The sequence below is a fragment of the Schistocerca serialis genome, chromosome 2, assembly GCF_023864345.2.
Source record: "Schistocerca serialis cubense isolate TAMUIC-IGC-003099 chromosome 2, iqSchSeri2.2, whole genome shotgun sequence".
NCBI classification, from domain to species: Eukaryota; Metazoa; Arthropoda; class Insecta; order Orthoptera; family Acrididae; genus Schistocerca; species Schistocerca serialis.
This window is the reverse complement of record NC_064639.1, coordinates 329,980,303-329,996,839: the sequence shown is the minus strand read 5'-3', so window position 1 is coordinate 329,996,839 and position 16,537 is coordinate 329,980,303. Positions and strand designations below refer to the sequence as shown.

The 16,537-nt window shown below is 43.6% G+C and overlaps 1 protein-coding gene across 1 annotated transcript in view; it reads right to left on the bottom strand.

The window, feature by feature from the left end:
• The window catches only part of LOC126457140 (potassium voltage-gated channel protein Shaw-like), a 363,860-nt gene that overhangs the window by 232,869 nt on the left and 114,454 nt on the right, over positions 1–16,537 (bottom strand). The window contains exon 2 of the mRNA XM_050093208.1: positions 8,616–8,965. Coding sequence (XP_049949165.1) covers positions 8,616–8,942 — 327 coding nt within the window. The 5' untranslated portion in view covers positions 8,943–8,965. The remainder of the gene's footprint in view (positions 1–8,615; positions 8,966–16,537) is intronic.

Sequence of the window (16,537 nt, the reverse complement as noted above, 5' to 3'; positions counted from 1 at the left end):
AGACACAGGCAACAGAGCATGCACAATGTCGGCACTAGTACAGTGTATATCCACCTTTCGCAGCAATGCAGGCTGCTATTCTCCCATGGAGACGATCGTAGAGATGCTGGATGTAGTCCTGTGGAACGGCTTGCCATGCCATTTCCACCTGGCGCCTCAGTTGGACCAGCGTTCGTGCTGGACGTGCAGACCGCGTGAGACGACGCTTCATCCAGTCCCAAACATGCTCAATGGGGGACAGATCCGGAGATCTTGCTGGCCAGGGTAGTTGACTTACACCTTCTAGAGCACGTTGGGTGGCACGGGATACATGCGGACGTGCATTGTCCTGTTGGAACAGCAAATTCCCTTGCCGGTCTAGGAATGGTAGAACGATGGGTTCGATGACGGTTTGGATGTACCGTGCACTATTCAGTGTCCCCTCGACGATCACCAGTGGTGTACGGCCAGTGTAGGAGATCGCTCCCCACACCATGATGCCGGGTGTTGGCCCTGTGTGCCTCGGTCGTATGCAGTCCTGATTGTGGCGCTCACCTGCACGGCGCCAAACACGCATACGACCATCATTGGCACCAAGGCAGAAGCGACTCTCATCGCTGAAGACGACACGTCTCCATTCGTCCCTCCATTCACGCCTGTCGCGACACCACTGGAGGCGGGCTGCACGATGTTGGGGCGTGAGCGGAAGACGGCCTAACGGTGTGTGGGACCGTAGCCCAGCTTCATGGAGACGGTTGCGAATCGTCCTCGCCGATACCCCAGGAGCAACAGTGTCCCTAATTTGCTGGGAAGTGGCGGTGCGGTCCCCTACGGCACTGCGTAGGATCCTACGGTCATGGCGTGCATCCGTGCGTCGCTGCGGTCCGGTCCCAGGTCGACGGGCACGTGCACCTTCCGCCGACCCCTGGCGACAACATCGATGTACTGTGGAGACCTCACGCCCCACGTGTTAAGCAATTCGGCGGTACGTCCACCCGGCCTCCCGCATGCCCACTATACGCCCTCGCTCAAAGTCCGTCAACTGCACATACGGTTCACGTCCACGCTGTCGCGGCATGCTACCAGTGTTAAAGACTGCGATGGAGCTCCGTATGCCACGGCAAACTGGCTGACACTGACGGCGGCGGTGCACAAATGCTGCGCAGCTAGCGCCATTCGACGGCCAACACCGCGGTTACTGGTGTGTCCGCTGTGCCGTGCGTGTGATGATTGCTTGTACAGCCCTCTCGCAGTGTCCGGAGCAAGTATGGTGGGTCTGACACACCGGTGTCAATGTGTTCTTTTTTCCATTTCCAGGAGTATAGTAGCAATAGCAATTTAGAGATTCATGCCTCATAAATTGGTAAGAGACGGAACTGATCCCCCATTGTACACAAAACAGGTCCGAACGCTGTTGCAGAGGCAACGGAAAAAGCATGCGAAGTTCAGAAGAACACGAAATCCCGAAGATTAGCTAAAATTTACAGACGCGGAAAATTTGGAACGGACTTCAATGCGAGATACCTTTAATAGGTTCCACAACGAAACATTGTCCCGAAATTTGGTAGAAAATCCGAAGAAATAATGGTCGTATGTAAAGTACACAAGCGGCAAGACGCAGTCAATACCCTCGCTGCGCAGTGCCGATGGTAGTGTTACCGGCGACTGTGCCGCTAAAGCGGCAGTTTTCCGAAATTCCTTCACCAGGGAAGACGAATGGAATATTCCAGAATTTGAAACACGAACAGCTACTAGCATGAGTTTCTTGATACGGGCAGAGTCTTCAGGTCCAGATTGTATACCGATTAGGTTCCTTTCAGATTACGCTGATACAATAGCTCCCTACTTAGCAATCATATACAACCGCTCGCTCACCGATAGATCTACACCTACAGATTGGAAAATTGCGCAGGTCGCACCAGTGTTTAAGAAGGGTAGTAGGAGTAATCCATCGAACTACAGACCTATATCATTGACGTCGGTTTGCAGTGGGGGCATATACTGTATTCAAACATTATGAATCACCTCGAAGGGAACGGTCTATTGATACGTAATCAGCATGGTTTCACAAAACATCGTTCTTGTGCAACGCAGCTAGCTCTTTATTCGCACGAAGTAATGGCCGCTATCGACAGGGGATCTCAAGTTGATTCCGTATTTCTAGATTTCCGGAAAGCTTTTGACACCGTTCCTCACAAGCGACTTCTAATCAAGCTGCGGGCCTATGGGGTATCGTCTCAGTTGTGCGACTAGATTCGTGATTTCCTGTCAGGAAGGTCGCAGTTCGTAGTAATAGACGGCAAATCATCGAGTAAAACTGAAGTGATATCAGGTGTTCCCCAGGGAAGCGTCCTGGGACCTCTGCTGTTCCTGATCTATATAAATGACGTGGGCGATAATCTGAGCAGTTCTCTTAGGTTGTTCGCAGATGATGCTGTAATTTGCCGTCTTGTAAGGTCATCCGAACACCAGTATCAGTTGCAAAGCGATTTAGAAAAGATTGCTGTATGGTCTGGCAGGTGGCAGTTCGCGCTAAATAACGAAAAGTGTGAGGTGATCCACATGAGTTCCAAAAGAAATCCGTTGGAATTCGATTACTCGATAAATAGTACAATTCTCAAGGCTGTCAATTCAACTAAGTACCTGGGTGTTAAAATTACGAACAAATTCAGTTGGAAAGACCACATAGATAATACTGTGGGGAAGGCGAGCCAAAGGTTGCGTTTCATTGGCAGGACACTTAGAAGATGCAACAAGTCCACTAAAGAGACAGCTTACACTACGCTCGTTCGTCCTCTGTTAGAATATTGCTGCGCGGTGTGGGATCCTTACCAGGTGGGATTGACGGAGCACATCTAAAAGGTGCAAAAAAGGGCAGCTCGTTTTGTATTATCACGTAATAGGGGAGAGAGTGTGGCAGATATGATACGCGAATTGGGATGGAAGTCATTACAACAAAGACGATTTTGTCGCGGCGAGATCTATTTACGAAATTTTAGTCACCAACTTTCTCTTCCGAATGCGAAAATATTTTGTTGAGCCCAACCTACATAGGTAGGAATGATCATCAAAATAAAATAAGAGAAATCAGAGCGCGAACAGAAAGGTTTAGGTGTTCGTTTTTCCCGCGCGCTGTTCGGGAGTGGAATGGTAGAGAGATAGTATGATTGTGGTTCGATGAACCCTCTGCCAAGCACTTATACGTGAATTGCAAAGTAATCATGTAGATGTAGACATACTGAATCGACTGAATAGCCTACTAACCACAGTACGTGGACTAAGAATAAACCGAAGGAAGCCCAAAATAATGAGGGATAGCAGAAATCAAATCTGGTGGCCAAGAAGTAGACGACAGCAAAATAATACACCGCGGATGAAGCAAGGAGCACAGAAAGGGCAGACAGGTAAAGAATGGATTCCTCGCCAAAACAAGGCTACTACTATGAAATACAAGATGTAATTTGAGGAGGAAATATATGAGAATGTACGTTTAGGGCACACAATTGTATAGATGTGAACCATGGACTGTGGGAAAACCGGAAAAGAAGAGACTAGAGACATGTAAGATGTGGTGCTATGGAAGGATATTGAAAATTAGGTGGACTGATAAGATAAAAAACAAATGAAAACGTCCTCTGCAGAATCGACGGGGAGAGAAACATGTGGAAAATATTGACGAGAAGAAGGTCAGGGTGACAGAGCACATGTCAAGACATCAAGGAATGGCAGTAAAGAGAGCTGTAGAGGATTAAAAACAATAGTGGGAGAGACAGATTGGAATACGTCCTACAAATAACTGAAGACGTGGGTAGAGGTGCTACTCTGAGAGGAATTTGTGGTGGGCTGGTCAACCCAGCCTGAAGTCGGATAATCGCAAAAGAAATGATGCAAAATTTGGACATTTGTGTGGTATGTCGTCGCAAGGCTTCGAATACATGTTCAGTTTGACTGAAACCTTAGGAATAAGCACGGAAAGAATGGGTACCGACTTTTTATTGATTACAGATTGCTCATGCACAGTGTGTAGCCATTAATTCTTTGGGCTATCATATTTTTTGTGTCATTTTTAAAACTTAATTCTTCTGGCATCACACAGATACACACACACACACGCGCGCGCGCACGTATTTCGTCACGGGGTTATTTGGTAAACGGGATAGCGTTACGGAGATGTTTAGCAAACTCAAGTGGCAGACTCTGCAAGAGAGGCGCTCTGCATCGCAGTGTAGTTTGCTGTCCAGGTTTCGCGAGGGTGCGTTTCTGGATGAGGTGTTGAATATATTGCTTCCCCCAACTTTTATCTCCCGAGGAGATCACGAATGTAAAATCAGATTCAAGCGCGTACGGAGGCTTTCCGGTAGTCGTTCTTCCAGCGAACCATACGCGACTGGAACCGGAAAGGGAGATGATGACAGTGGGTTGGAACTTAAATAGTGGCAACTACATATTCACAACCGATACAAAAGAGTTAACATGTTTGCCCCTGTTACTGTCCTCCAGAGTAGTCACAAGGGTTGTGTAGAACCCGTTGCCAGCAATGTGGAAAGCGTAGTATACCGTTAGCAGAGCCTCTTCTGTTGATGGTGCGAATAGAGCGGCCTACTACCTGTCGAATCTCTGGAACAGTTCTGAATCGAATGCCACGAAGTGGTTCCTTTATCTTCGGAATCAAATGAAAGTCACAAGGACTTGTCCGAAGAGCATTTTTTTTTTTTTTTTTTTTTTTGTGGTTTTAGGGCGCAAAACTTCTATGGTCATTAGCGCCCAATCCGAAGAGTATGGTGGATGGTACAGCACTTGACAGTTCCATCGACAGCACAGAGCAGCCACTTCTTGCGCTGTATGCGACCGCGCATTGTCGTGCAAAATGATGGGTGGGTTACGCAGAAAGTGTCGCAGCTTCTTTCGCAAAGCTGGTCGCAGGTGATGCTCCGAAAACGAACTGTAATACTGTGCATTGACGGTCTGCCGTGGAGGTACGTAATGCGTTAGGATAACACCATCACAGTCGTACACGATAATCACCATAACTTACACCATATTGGGGCTAAATGAAAAAAGAAATCGCGTCGCAGTTTCCTGTTTCGTCCCAGAAAGTGTTTATGTGAAACTGGGAACAGAATGTCGATCGTACCGTGTCTACTAGTAAAATATTAAATTTAAAACGCATGAAATAAAAGGTAAATTAAAAATTAAGAAACACGCCGACAAAAACGTCTAAAAATTAAAAAAATCTGTACTACAACTTAACCTCTAAAAAAGTAAAAACAAATATGTGTTACCTCCATAAGATTAATATAATTAATAATATGTTGGTGCAAACGTCGTCGTGCCGGAGAACCGCTAAGAAAATGAAAATAAGCAGTTGATAGGAGTTATCCTTTCTAGAACAGTATACTTTCATTATTTCTGGTTATAAGCCTCTTCTGTATGGCGTCATCTCTTCCAGTCCTGCGCGTCCCGTATCCACCTCAAAAAAAGCTCGTGAAGTTATAATTACTTATATAAAATATGAAAACCAATCTGTCTTCAATTAGCTCAACATTGTTAAAGAATAGAGTTACCTATTAATTTACGTCATATTTTTACATAATTATATATGGACTCAGTTTCATGCATTAATCTATTTTACGAGGCCTATGTCCTGCAGTGCTTTGATGATAGCCTACTAACTCACACTTTATTAAAGGGCCGGCTCGAGTTACGTGGTGCGCGTTATGCGGTGAGTGAGTTGTGACAAAGTGCGGGCTATCGGAACTGGCAGTCGATTGAGGACAGGCATCCGTTGATGGTTGTGTCTAAATTGCGAATTTTTTCTAGTAAGTTAATTAACACTTAGACTCAACGATTTGGTATTGTTGTTTTGATATTTACCTACGTAGCATTTATCATTTTTAGACGTACTCTGTTTTTATTTCACTTTTCGTTCCCCCGATTCGACGACGGTTGGATCAAAATATTACTACCTACACTATATTAAACTTAAAGTGGAAATACACGTTTTTGTATTGTTTTTTTATAGGTTTCTTGAGTTTAAGAATCTGGTAATTAATTTTTATTTTCCACTTTCTATTCCCGGTAACATTTAAAAAAATTAGTACCCCCGAGATATGATAGGTTTTAGATATTTTCAAATAGCAGCATTTTTGTAAGTATCATTTGCTTTGTTGTTTGAGCCTCAAACTCTTGATGTAATGCAGCGATGTGCTTTACGTTGTTATTTCGGAAAATATTGTAGTGTAAAATCAGATATTAAATTCCTACAAGAAATTAAGCAGTTGCAAGTAGAAGATAAGTGGTACTCTTGTGATCCATATGTGATTAAAAATAAAATATTGCTGTACTATGTGCAAGGCTGAAGTCGCTTACTCGATACTAGCACTTGACGGACAGTTTATGAGCTTATTGCATAAGATTAGTATTTACTTTACGTGACTTTCCTTTTCTTTCTTATGCTTGCTCTTCTCTCAACATTTAGCACGTAATACTCTTTCGCTTTAGTTAATCGGTACAAAACGGGACATGTTAATTCTAAATACAAGAAAGGAAGCCAGTTTCAGATACAAATAAAGAGCGAATAAAGTAATGACTTACGTTTATTTGTAGTTCCGTAAACAACAGGCTTGCTGTCTTCTCGTTTTAATCACATGTAGTACTAAAAACGGCTTCGGTCTTCTCAGTTATAATTAATTTAGTTCCTCATAAACTTTCTCGTAATCAGTGCCTTCTAAACCTATGATATGTTGTAGTATTCGGAAGATTATGGATTCAAAAACCTTATGTGTCGGTGCATTATTCCTGAAATTTTTCTGCCAACATCTGTAGTTATTTGCTTCTAGATGTTAATGTTATCAAGTATTTGCAATTAGTAGGAGAAGTAAATAGCGTGATTTTTCCACAGTGCTTCAATTATTAGCTTGAAATTTGGTCAAGAGAACTGGAACGCTCTGTATCTAAAGAGATATAGAGATGATTATAGGGCCATAACGCTTCTATAATACGATGACGGCTTCTATATCCACAAAAATTGTGTAGAAGAAAAAGTTCTTCAGTTGAGTAAAACGTGGAACCAAAAATGAAAAATTCATGAGTGTCACTCTCATCTCGTCTACCAGTCTAATTCGTGAGAACCTAACGTACGGTGTTGATAGAGTTTCAGCGGTATTCCCTTAGCCAAAGGAAACGATTCATTAATGAGCAAGCACAGCCAAATATGTTTCACGGTATTTGGAATTTGAAACTTAAGAAGCAAAGAATTTTCTTACCTTTACTGATAATCCCCCTCGTTTCGTAGCAATTTGTGTTCCATTTCAAATAGTTCCACAGGAAAAATAATCATCGATAAACAAATATGGCGAGAGTAGCGGAAAACGAGTATTGCAGAGAGTGTTGTGGAAAGAATTGTGTATTTACGTGGATTCCAATTCTTAGAATGTGCACTACCTACCCACCTTCCTCGGTCATTTTCTTTCGTGTTGGCTAGTAGCCTTTGAGACTATATGAGCAAAAAATTTCATAAAATTTTTACAGAACGTTCAGTATTCAATGTTACAGTGGGCAGAAGTTTCCATGAAGGGTAACGAGTCCCAGTATCAAACAGCCTCGTTAAGAAAGTAAGAGTTCAAATGGTTCAAATGGCTCTGAGCACTATGGGACTTAACATCTATGGTCATCAGTCCCCTAGAACTTAGAACTACTTAAACCTAACTAACCTAAGGACATCACACAACACCCAGCCATCACGAGGCAGAGAAAATCCCTGACCCCGCCGGGAATCGAACCCGGGAACCCGCGCGTGGGAAGCGAGAACGCTACCGCACGACCACGAGATGCGGGCGAAAGTAAGAGTTGAACTACGGAACGATCACCGATGATGGAATTCTTATGAGTTCACTATTGGCCACAATCGATAGATGAACGTGTGGACATATCAGTCCAGATGGTAATATGCAGAACTGGTAATGATCAAGACACAGACACCATTAAAATCAAAGATTTCTATGTGCCATGGTACAAGGCATAATTCTCTGCCTAAAGTTTCGTCATCCAGTGCTCGAACAAGCTCAGCAAGCCAGAGTTTATCCGCGCAACAAGCAGCTTACCTTGACATACATTCGCGTGACTCATCCTAGGCAAGAGTCTGATGACGATACGAACTGACGGTTGCATGGATACATGTAAACAGTTCGGCTTGCTGACTTGTTTGAGTCTGCAACTGCTTTATGACTCGCTAAGGCCTCTGATGTTTCCAGGATTGTAAGACAAAGTGTTAAGCAGTGAACTAAGCCATGGACCACAGCATAATGCCCATAAAACAAATATCACCAATTATATTGACATCATTACCATACCCTCTCTCAGGGTTAGCCATCGTGTAAATATCACTTCCTATACGCATTCCAGATGCATTCCCTGCAGCGTGGAGGTGGGTCAGCTGGTGTCGATTCTTCCCAGTTCGACGCATCTGACAGACTGTCAATGAAAGGGCTGATATTCGATAGTCCTTTTCGGCGTGCCTCTCGCCCCTCTGATAGGAGACAACTATTGGTGCGACCACAGTTATGACTCATGTTGCTAGAGTGCATCCAGCGAAATCAAAAACACAAGCAGGAATTTAGAGACTGTAAGGCACCGACCTGGGTGTAGGTCATCCAGCAGCAGGGCTCGACCTGGTTGGAGTCGAGCCCCCAGAACTCGAGCTCCTCCTCGAAGAGCGGCCCGCACACGTCGGTGGGGTAGTGCAGCTTGCCGGTGCGGTAGTAGTTGAGCACCTGCGCGAACACGCCCGGGTGCCGGTCGAAGAAGTACTCGTTGAGGACGGGGTCGTAGTTGGCGAGCGCCTCCGTCAGCCGCGACAGGCGCGTCGCCGGGATCTTCTTCAGCGTCGCCTTGTACGTCTCGTGCCGGATGCCGCCCACGTTCAGCACCACGCGGTTCTCCGCGTCCATGTTGATCAGGTTCATCGCGGCGCCCGCGGACCCGATCCCTGCACAGCGCAACAATACACACAATCTGCGGAATGATCTTATAATGTTTGCGCATCACATCAAAATAGATTTGTTGATACAAGCTGTATTTTCAAAGTCGACGTCAGACGTCATCACGCTGAGCTCGATATAAGAATACTGGAGAAAAAATTAATAACCCCCAAGAGAGACTACAGTGATACCGCGTAACATAGCGTCTGGCCTTCGTCATGGCTCCATTTCGGCGAGAGACAGGGTACACAATTTTCTAAACGAATGCCATAACCACTGCAGTCAGTGATTTATTACATCCCTTGTTGTTGTTCTGGTCTTCAGTCCTGAGACTGGTTTGATGCAGCTCTCCATGCTACTCTATCCTGTGCAAACTTCTTCTTCTCCCAGTACCTACTGCAACCTACATCCTTCTGAATCTGCTTAGTGTATTCATCTCTTGGTCTCCCTCTACGACTTTTACCCTCCACGCTGCCCTCCAATACTAAGTTGGTGATCCCTTGATGCCTCAGGACATGTCCTACCAACCGATCCCTTCTTCTAGTCAAGTTGTGCCACAAACGTCTCTTCTCCTCAATCCTATTCAATACCTCCTCATTTGTTATGCGATCTAGCCATCTAATCTTCAGCATTCTTCTGTAGCACCACATTTCGAAAGCTTTTATTCTCTTCTTGTCCAAACTATTTATCGTCCATGTTTCAATTCCATACATGGCTACACTCCATACAAATACTTTCAGAAACGACTTCCTGACACTTAAATCTATACTCGATGTTAACAAATTTCTCTTCTTCAGAAACGCTTTCCTTACCATTGCCAGTCTACATTTTATGTCCTCTCTAGTTCGACCATCATCAGTTATTTTGCTCCCCAAATACCAAAACTCATTTACAACTTCAAGTGTCTCATTTTCTAATCTAATTCCCTCAGCATCACCCGACTCAATTAGACTAAATTCCATTATCCTCGTTTTGCTTTTGTTGATGTTCATCTTATATCCTCCTTTCAAGACACTATCCATTCCGTTCAACTGCTTTTCCAAGTCCTTTGCTGTCTCTGACAGAATTACAATGTCATCGGCGAACCTTGAAGTTTTTATTTCTTCTCCATGGATTTTAATACCTACTCCAAATTTTTCTTTTGTTTCCTTCATTGCTTGCTCAATACACAGATTGAATAACATCTGGGAGAGGCTACAACCCTGTCTCACTCCCTTCCCAACCACTGCTTCCGTTTCATGTCCCTCCACTCTTATAACTCCATCTGATTTCTGTACAAACTGTAGATAGACTTTCGCTCCCTGTATTTTACCCCTGCCACCTTCAGAATTTGAAGAGAGTCAACATTGTCAAAAGCTTTCTCTAAGTCTACAAATGCTAGAAACGTAGGTTTGCTTTTCCTTAATCTATTTTCTAAGATAAGTAGTAGGGTCAGTATTGCCTCACGTGTTCCAAAATTTCTACGGAATGCAAACTGATCTTCCCCGACGTCGGCTTCTATTAGTTTTTCCATTCGTCTGTAAAGTATTCGCTTTACTATTTTGCAGCCGTGACCTACTAAACTGATGGTTCGGTAATTTTCACATCTGTCAACACCTGCTCTCTTTGGGATTGGAATTATAATATTCTTCTTGAAGTCTGAGGGTATTTCGCCTGTCTCATACATTTTGCTCACCGGATGGTAGAGTTTTGACAGGCCTGGCTCTCCCAAGGCTGTCAGTAGTTCCAACAGAGTGTCGTCTACTCCCGGGGCCTTGTTTCGACTCAGGTCTTTCAGTGCTCTGTCAAACTCTTCATGCAGTATCGTATCTCCCATTTCATCTTCATCTACATCCTCTTCCATTTCCATAATGTTGTCCCCTTAAAGATACAAAATTGCTGGCATCTACATCTACGTCCATAGTCTGCAGGCCACCATGAAGTGCATGGCAGAGGGTACGTCTCAATGGACCATTTATTACGGTTTCTTCCCGCTCAATTGACGTATGGAGCGTGGTGAAAATAATTGGATGAATGTCTCTGTGTGTGCTGAAATTATTCTGATGTTTTCCTTACGATCCATATGTGAGCGATACATAGTGGATTTCTAGAGTCATTATTTAATGCCGGTTCTTGAAACTTTCTTAGTAGACTTTCTCGGGAAAGTTTGCGACCACCTTCAAGAGTCTGCCGGTTCAGTTTCTTCAGCATCTCTGTGACAGTCTCCCAAGGGTTAAACAAAGCAGTGACAATTCTCTGGGTTCGTTAGTCCTTTCTGGTGTGAGTCCGAAACACTTTAGCAATATTCTAGAATGGGTCATACGAGTGATTTGTAAGCAATTATCTTTGTAGACTGATTGGCACTTCCGTAATATTCTACCAAAAGAACGAAGTCTGTTACTTGCTTTACCGATGAGTGAGCCAATGTGATCATTCCATTTTATATCACCGCAAAGTGTTATACCAGGTATTTGCAAGAGTTGGCCGATTCCAACAGTGCCTCACTGATACTATAATCATAACATATTACGTTTTATTGTTTTGTGAAGTACATAATTTTACATTTCTGGGCATTTAAAGCAAGTTGGTATTCTCTGAAACACTCTGAAATGTTATCAAGATCTGACAATATTTATGCAGCTTCTTACAGACAGTACATCATTATTTTCCAGAAGTTTGAAGTTGCTATTAACATTGCCCGCAACGTCATTAATAACAACACGAACAGCAAGGGCCCCAATACTTTCCTGGGGCACACCCGAAGTTGCTTATACAACTGATGATAACTTTCCGTCCAAGACTAAATGTTACGTCCATCCTACCAAAAGTTCTTCATTTCACTCACAAATTTCACTTGGTACCCCATATAATCGTAATTTTGACAATAAGGGCGTGGCTCTGAGTGAAACGCGTTTCGGAAGTGAACAAATATAGCATCAACAAATACAGCATCTACCAGACTTGATCCGAAGTTTTCGATATGTCATATGAGAAAAGTGTGATTTGGGTTTCACATGATCGATATCATTATGTTCGAGATACCTCATTATATTTGAGCTCGGAATATGTTCTAAGATTCTACAACAAATTTATGTCAGGTATACTGGACGGTAGTTTTCCGGATCACTTCCACTACACTTTTTGTGGACGGGAGTGACCTGAGCTATCTTCCAACTACTGGGTGCAGTTTTTTGTTCGGAGGATCTATGACATATTATAGTTAGAAGAAAGGCTCATTAAGTCGCAAATTCAGTGCAGCCACCGGGCCGTGGAACTTTGGTATATTTAAATGATTTTAGCTGTTTCTCAATGCCGCTAACACTAGCACTTACTTCACTCATCTATGCAGTGTACGAGCATCAAATTGGGCCAATTCTCCTGGCTTTTTCTTTGTAAGGGAATATTTTAAAACAGAGTTAAGCATTTCAGCTTTTGCTTTGTTACCCTCAGTTTCAGTTCCCCTGTCTCATTTGCTAGGAACTGGACTCGATCTGTGATGTCACTAACGGCTTTTACATACGACCAGAATTTCTTTGCTTTTTTTTAAAGATCATTTGCCATGCTTCATTTCTGTTCTAAATAGTCGATGAATTTTTCTACGCTATTAAGAGCGGCAGGTTATTTAGCGGGTCAGTAGGTGTGAATGCGTGTCATGTTGTTCGTCAAACCAGGAGCGGACCTGAGTGGCATTGTGAACGTGGTCGTCATATTGGAAGTAATGGCTGCCCATTGTGAACTCATCATGAAACTGCATAAAAAAGAGCATCGCTCGTTCACTGAGCTTGTCGAAATAAATGTTTTGATCATTTTCGCTCTAACGTGAATGAAGGACCCAAGGCATGGCAGGCAAATTTTCCCCACAATATAACAGAACAACCTCCACCCTGAAGCATCCTCCACACACTGCGGGTTAACACTTCATTGGGTCGTCAGTCGTTCAACATTATGAAACATAGCTAAGAATTGACAGGTAATTTGACTTTCATATCACGATCTTTGCTGTGGCAGGATTTTTCCTATTTCTTATTACGTCCGCTACACAACAATAAAATTTTGAACAATTTGAAACCTGATGTCTCCGGATTCCGATAGGATACAAAATTTCATTGTTGTCTATCGGATCTAATTATAAACAAGAAAACATCTGTCAAAGCGAACATAATGATACACAAGTCATATTATCTGCCCATTTTGATCTATGCATCAGAATGTTGGACAAAGAAATATCTGAGCAGAACAGAAGCGACAGTAATGCACTTTCTACTAAGAATCCTGGGTAAGGCGAGAAGGGACATGATATGAAATAAAGCTGTACGATACACATTTCAGGTCAATTACTTCAAAAAAACTATGGAGAGAAATTAGCTCAAATAGTTTGGCAACATTAAAATAATGGTACAAGAAAGACTTCAAAGACGAGCTCTAGAATTGACAGAGTATGGAAAATCGAAGTCCGCGAACAAGATGGACAGAACAGATGAAGGATGATGTGCCGCCACAAGGCGTCACGCAGCCGCGGCCCTTTCAAATCCGCGTCACCCTTGCGACTTGGATGTGTGAGAAACTCGCTGGCGGTACTGCGCCTCGTCCATCGCAATACATGTACCACCGCGAGGACCTTCTGGAGGAAGCGGGGATAGAGTCTTGTTTTGGAGAGCAAGCGGGAAACACGCAAAGAGCAGTTACCAATAGAGGAAACGGTCGTTGTTTTTGACCGCACGCCGTGGCTGCCTTGCAGGTACAGCGGCGACAAGGAAGAATGCGCTGGCCGGATACTGGGAGTATGCGAGACTAGAAGCAATTTGCTTCCCTGCTAGCTGGCGATGTAGAACCTGGAGACAGCGAGTTTCCGTGTGTGTGTGTTGTAAGACGGACTGTTCTCTGCTGATTTAATGTCTGCAAATTTTGTAAGTTAGTGCGGGCTACTGTCTGTATTGTATGTAATTCAGCCTGATCAGCACACATTACATAAACAGTACTCGCTGTATGACTTGGGTTCGCGCCTATGAATTCCTGATATATATTGTTAAAGTTGGCAGATGCCTGTTTGGTTGGCAACTTTGTTGTAATTCAAGCTTCATTTATGCTTCTGTAACCAACTCGCTCCTTACAATCTGTAGGCAGTTTAATGAGCTATTGGCTGAAATGGGTCATTTCCTTAAGGTCCACTCAATTTTGGTTGATTTTAACTGCGAAGCAACACTGGTGCTTCATCTACAATATTTTTAAATGTAAGTGGTTTTTACACGATTTCTTGGACATCTCGTAGTTTTCGTCAAATTTTTTGTAGGCCTGCTACACAGCTGACTCGTTATTTCACGTTGTAAGAGTTCTCCTTCTGGAAGAGGAAATTGTCTTAAATTATGCTTAAAATTATATTGTATCAATGAGCAAATAAATGTTGAGAGCTTGTATAACAGGAATAAAAGTAATTTTAGCAAGGGGCAAGAAACACTCAAAGTTACACCCAGTCCTACTACTCCCTATAGCGGTGCAGATGATATGAGCCGAAGAGGACTGCAATGAGAGGATATGCTGAGGAGAAAAGAGGAACTTCTGCTCTGTGAACTGCCTGCACAAGTAGAAGCGTTTCGGGAATAATAAAGACGAAGAAATCGTCAGTACAGTCCACACCACTCGTCGTTTGAAAAGCGCAAAACTGAGACCCGTCAAACCATACTATCCACCGCTGGTAAGTTACTGCGCAGGTTCTCTGTTCTATGGCGCATTGGAGATGGGTAATTTTATGTGTCGCTATGAGCAAACGGACGTCTTCGACGTATCTGACTCTATACGTCCATTCCCTGCAGGTAACCTCTCGGTGTTCATAAGGGACACAGTTGAGATGGACATGCTTTCACGTAAAGCACTAATTACAGTCAGACTTAAACTGGTGGTTATTGACATGGCGTGTAACTGTCCCTGAGCCGTGTGCGGCTCGCGTTGGTGCCGTTGGTACGTTAGTATTGTGTAATAGAGATAGTGGCGTCTTATTTTCTTCACAAATGGCTCTGAGCACTATGGGACTTAACATCTGAGGTCACCAGTCCCCTGGACTTAGAACTACTTAAACCTGACTAACCTAAGGACAGCACAAACATCCATGACCGAGGCAGGATTCGAACCTGCGACCGTAGCAGCAGTGCGGTTAAGGACTGAAGCGCCTAGAACCGCTCGGCCACAACGGCCGGCTCGTCTCATTTTCTTCATGTGTTTACTGGCACCACTGTGTTTGCTAGCGTTGTTTGTCCGTGAGTGGCAGTAGCTGCGTTTATCGATATCTAGTACCATGGTACTATCTTTGGAAGAATGTCAATTGTTTTCCGGGTCGGATGTGTCGGTTGGGATAGAGGAGCAGGGAGGTCCGGCAGTGCACAGGCATTGCCGGATCGAGGGGCTGTAGTTGGGAGGGTCACAACCTCGTTGTCCACCGGACCCAGGACGACTGAGATGAGTGAACATTAATCCAGTAGTGAAACCTCCACTATTTTGAGATCACGCCATTTGTTCACGTGTTGTTGCTTGCAGGATCACTGAGGCGAAGAGCAACGAGTGGAGTGTTTGGAGTTGGCGAAATTAATTAGCCATCCTCTACTTCTTTTTATTAATCATTGAATTCCTTGTGTTTATTGAAGAAGTTCAACCAGCGGTATTGGTCTGGCAAGTGGCCCCTAATGCCTCAGTTACCTGCCCTTGAGGTCTTGCCGCTGCTGTCCGATAAGGCGTGTAGTTCGACAGCCTCCTTGAGTGTGGTTCGGATATTTTGTTCTATTGGGCTATCTTGGTCGTAGTGGTTCCTTCTACTTTGCACACCTTCTAAGCACCGGGTTCTGAAGATGCAGTGCTGTCCGCCCGTTCCGCCTTGCCGCTGTGTTGGTTACCAGACGTTAGGTAGATTTTGGCAGAGCGTTAGTCTGCATTTAAACTGTCACTAGTTTGAGTTGCCATCCGATTAAGTGAATACAACTCTTGACGTCCTGTCTCATCAGTTACGATGTTGAGCGACTTTCGCAGGCCGATTCTTCGAGCACTGTCTGAGGTCCACTTCTCTCTTGATTTGGTCACATTGTGATGACTGTCGATGAGGCCTTCAGCTGTGAATGCAATTTGTCTTAAGAATTTTTAATTAGGTATTGTCTCCTAATATGATTGACCTTTTTTATAATATTTTCGTAAGAATTTACTATCTAGGCCTTCAGCCTTCAAATTGTTTTCGAGTAATTACTATTGGGGCCTTCAGCCAACAAATAATTTGAATTTTTTGTCAATAAGGCCTTCAGCCGTGAATGTAATTTATCTAAATAAGTTTTAATTAGTAATTGTCTTAACAGTCATATTTGATAATTGTTCCTTATTGTCAACTTTATATGCAATTGGTTCCAAATAAAGTGTACGTGATTAAGAAAAAAATAACGAGCAACGAACTGTAACTGAGTAAGGCCCCGTCCACACCGAAATCTGCCTTTCCCTAAGTACCACGTCTCAGCCCTCTTGTCCCTGACGATTAGGTTTCTATTATACCCACAGTTCTTAGGTCGTTTTACATGGCTGCGTGTGGTACACTATTCCTTGCAGATACGTTTGACCGCGTTGATACATAA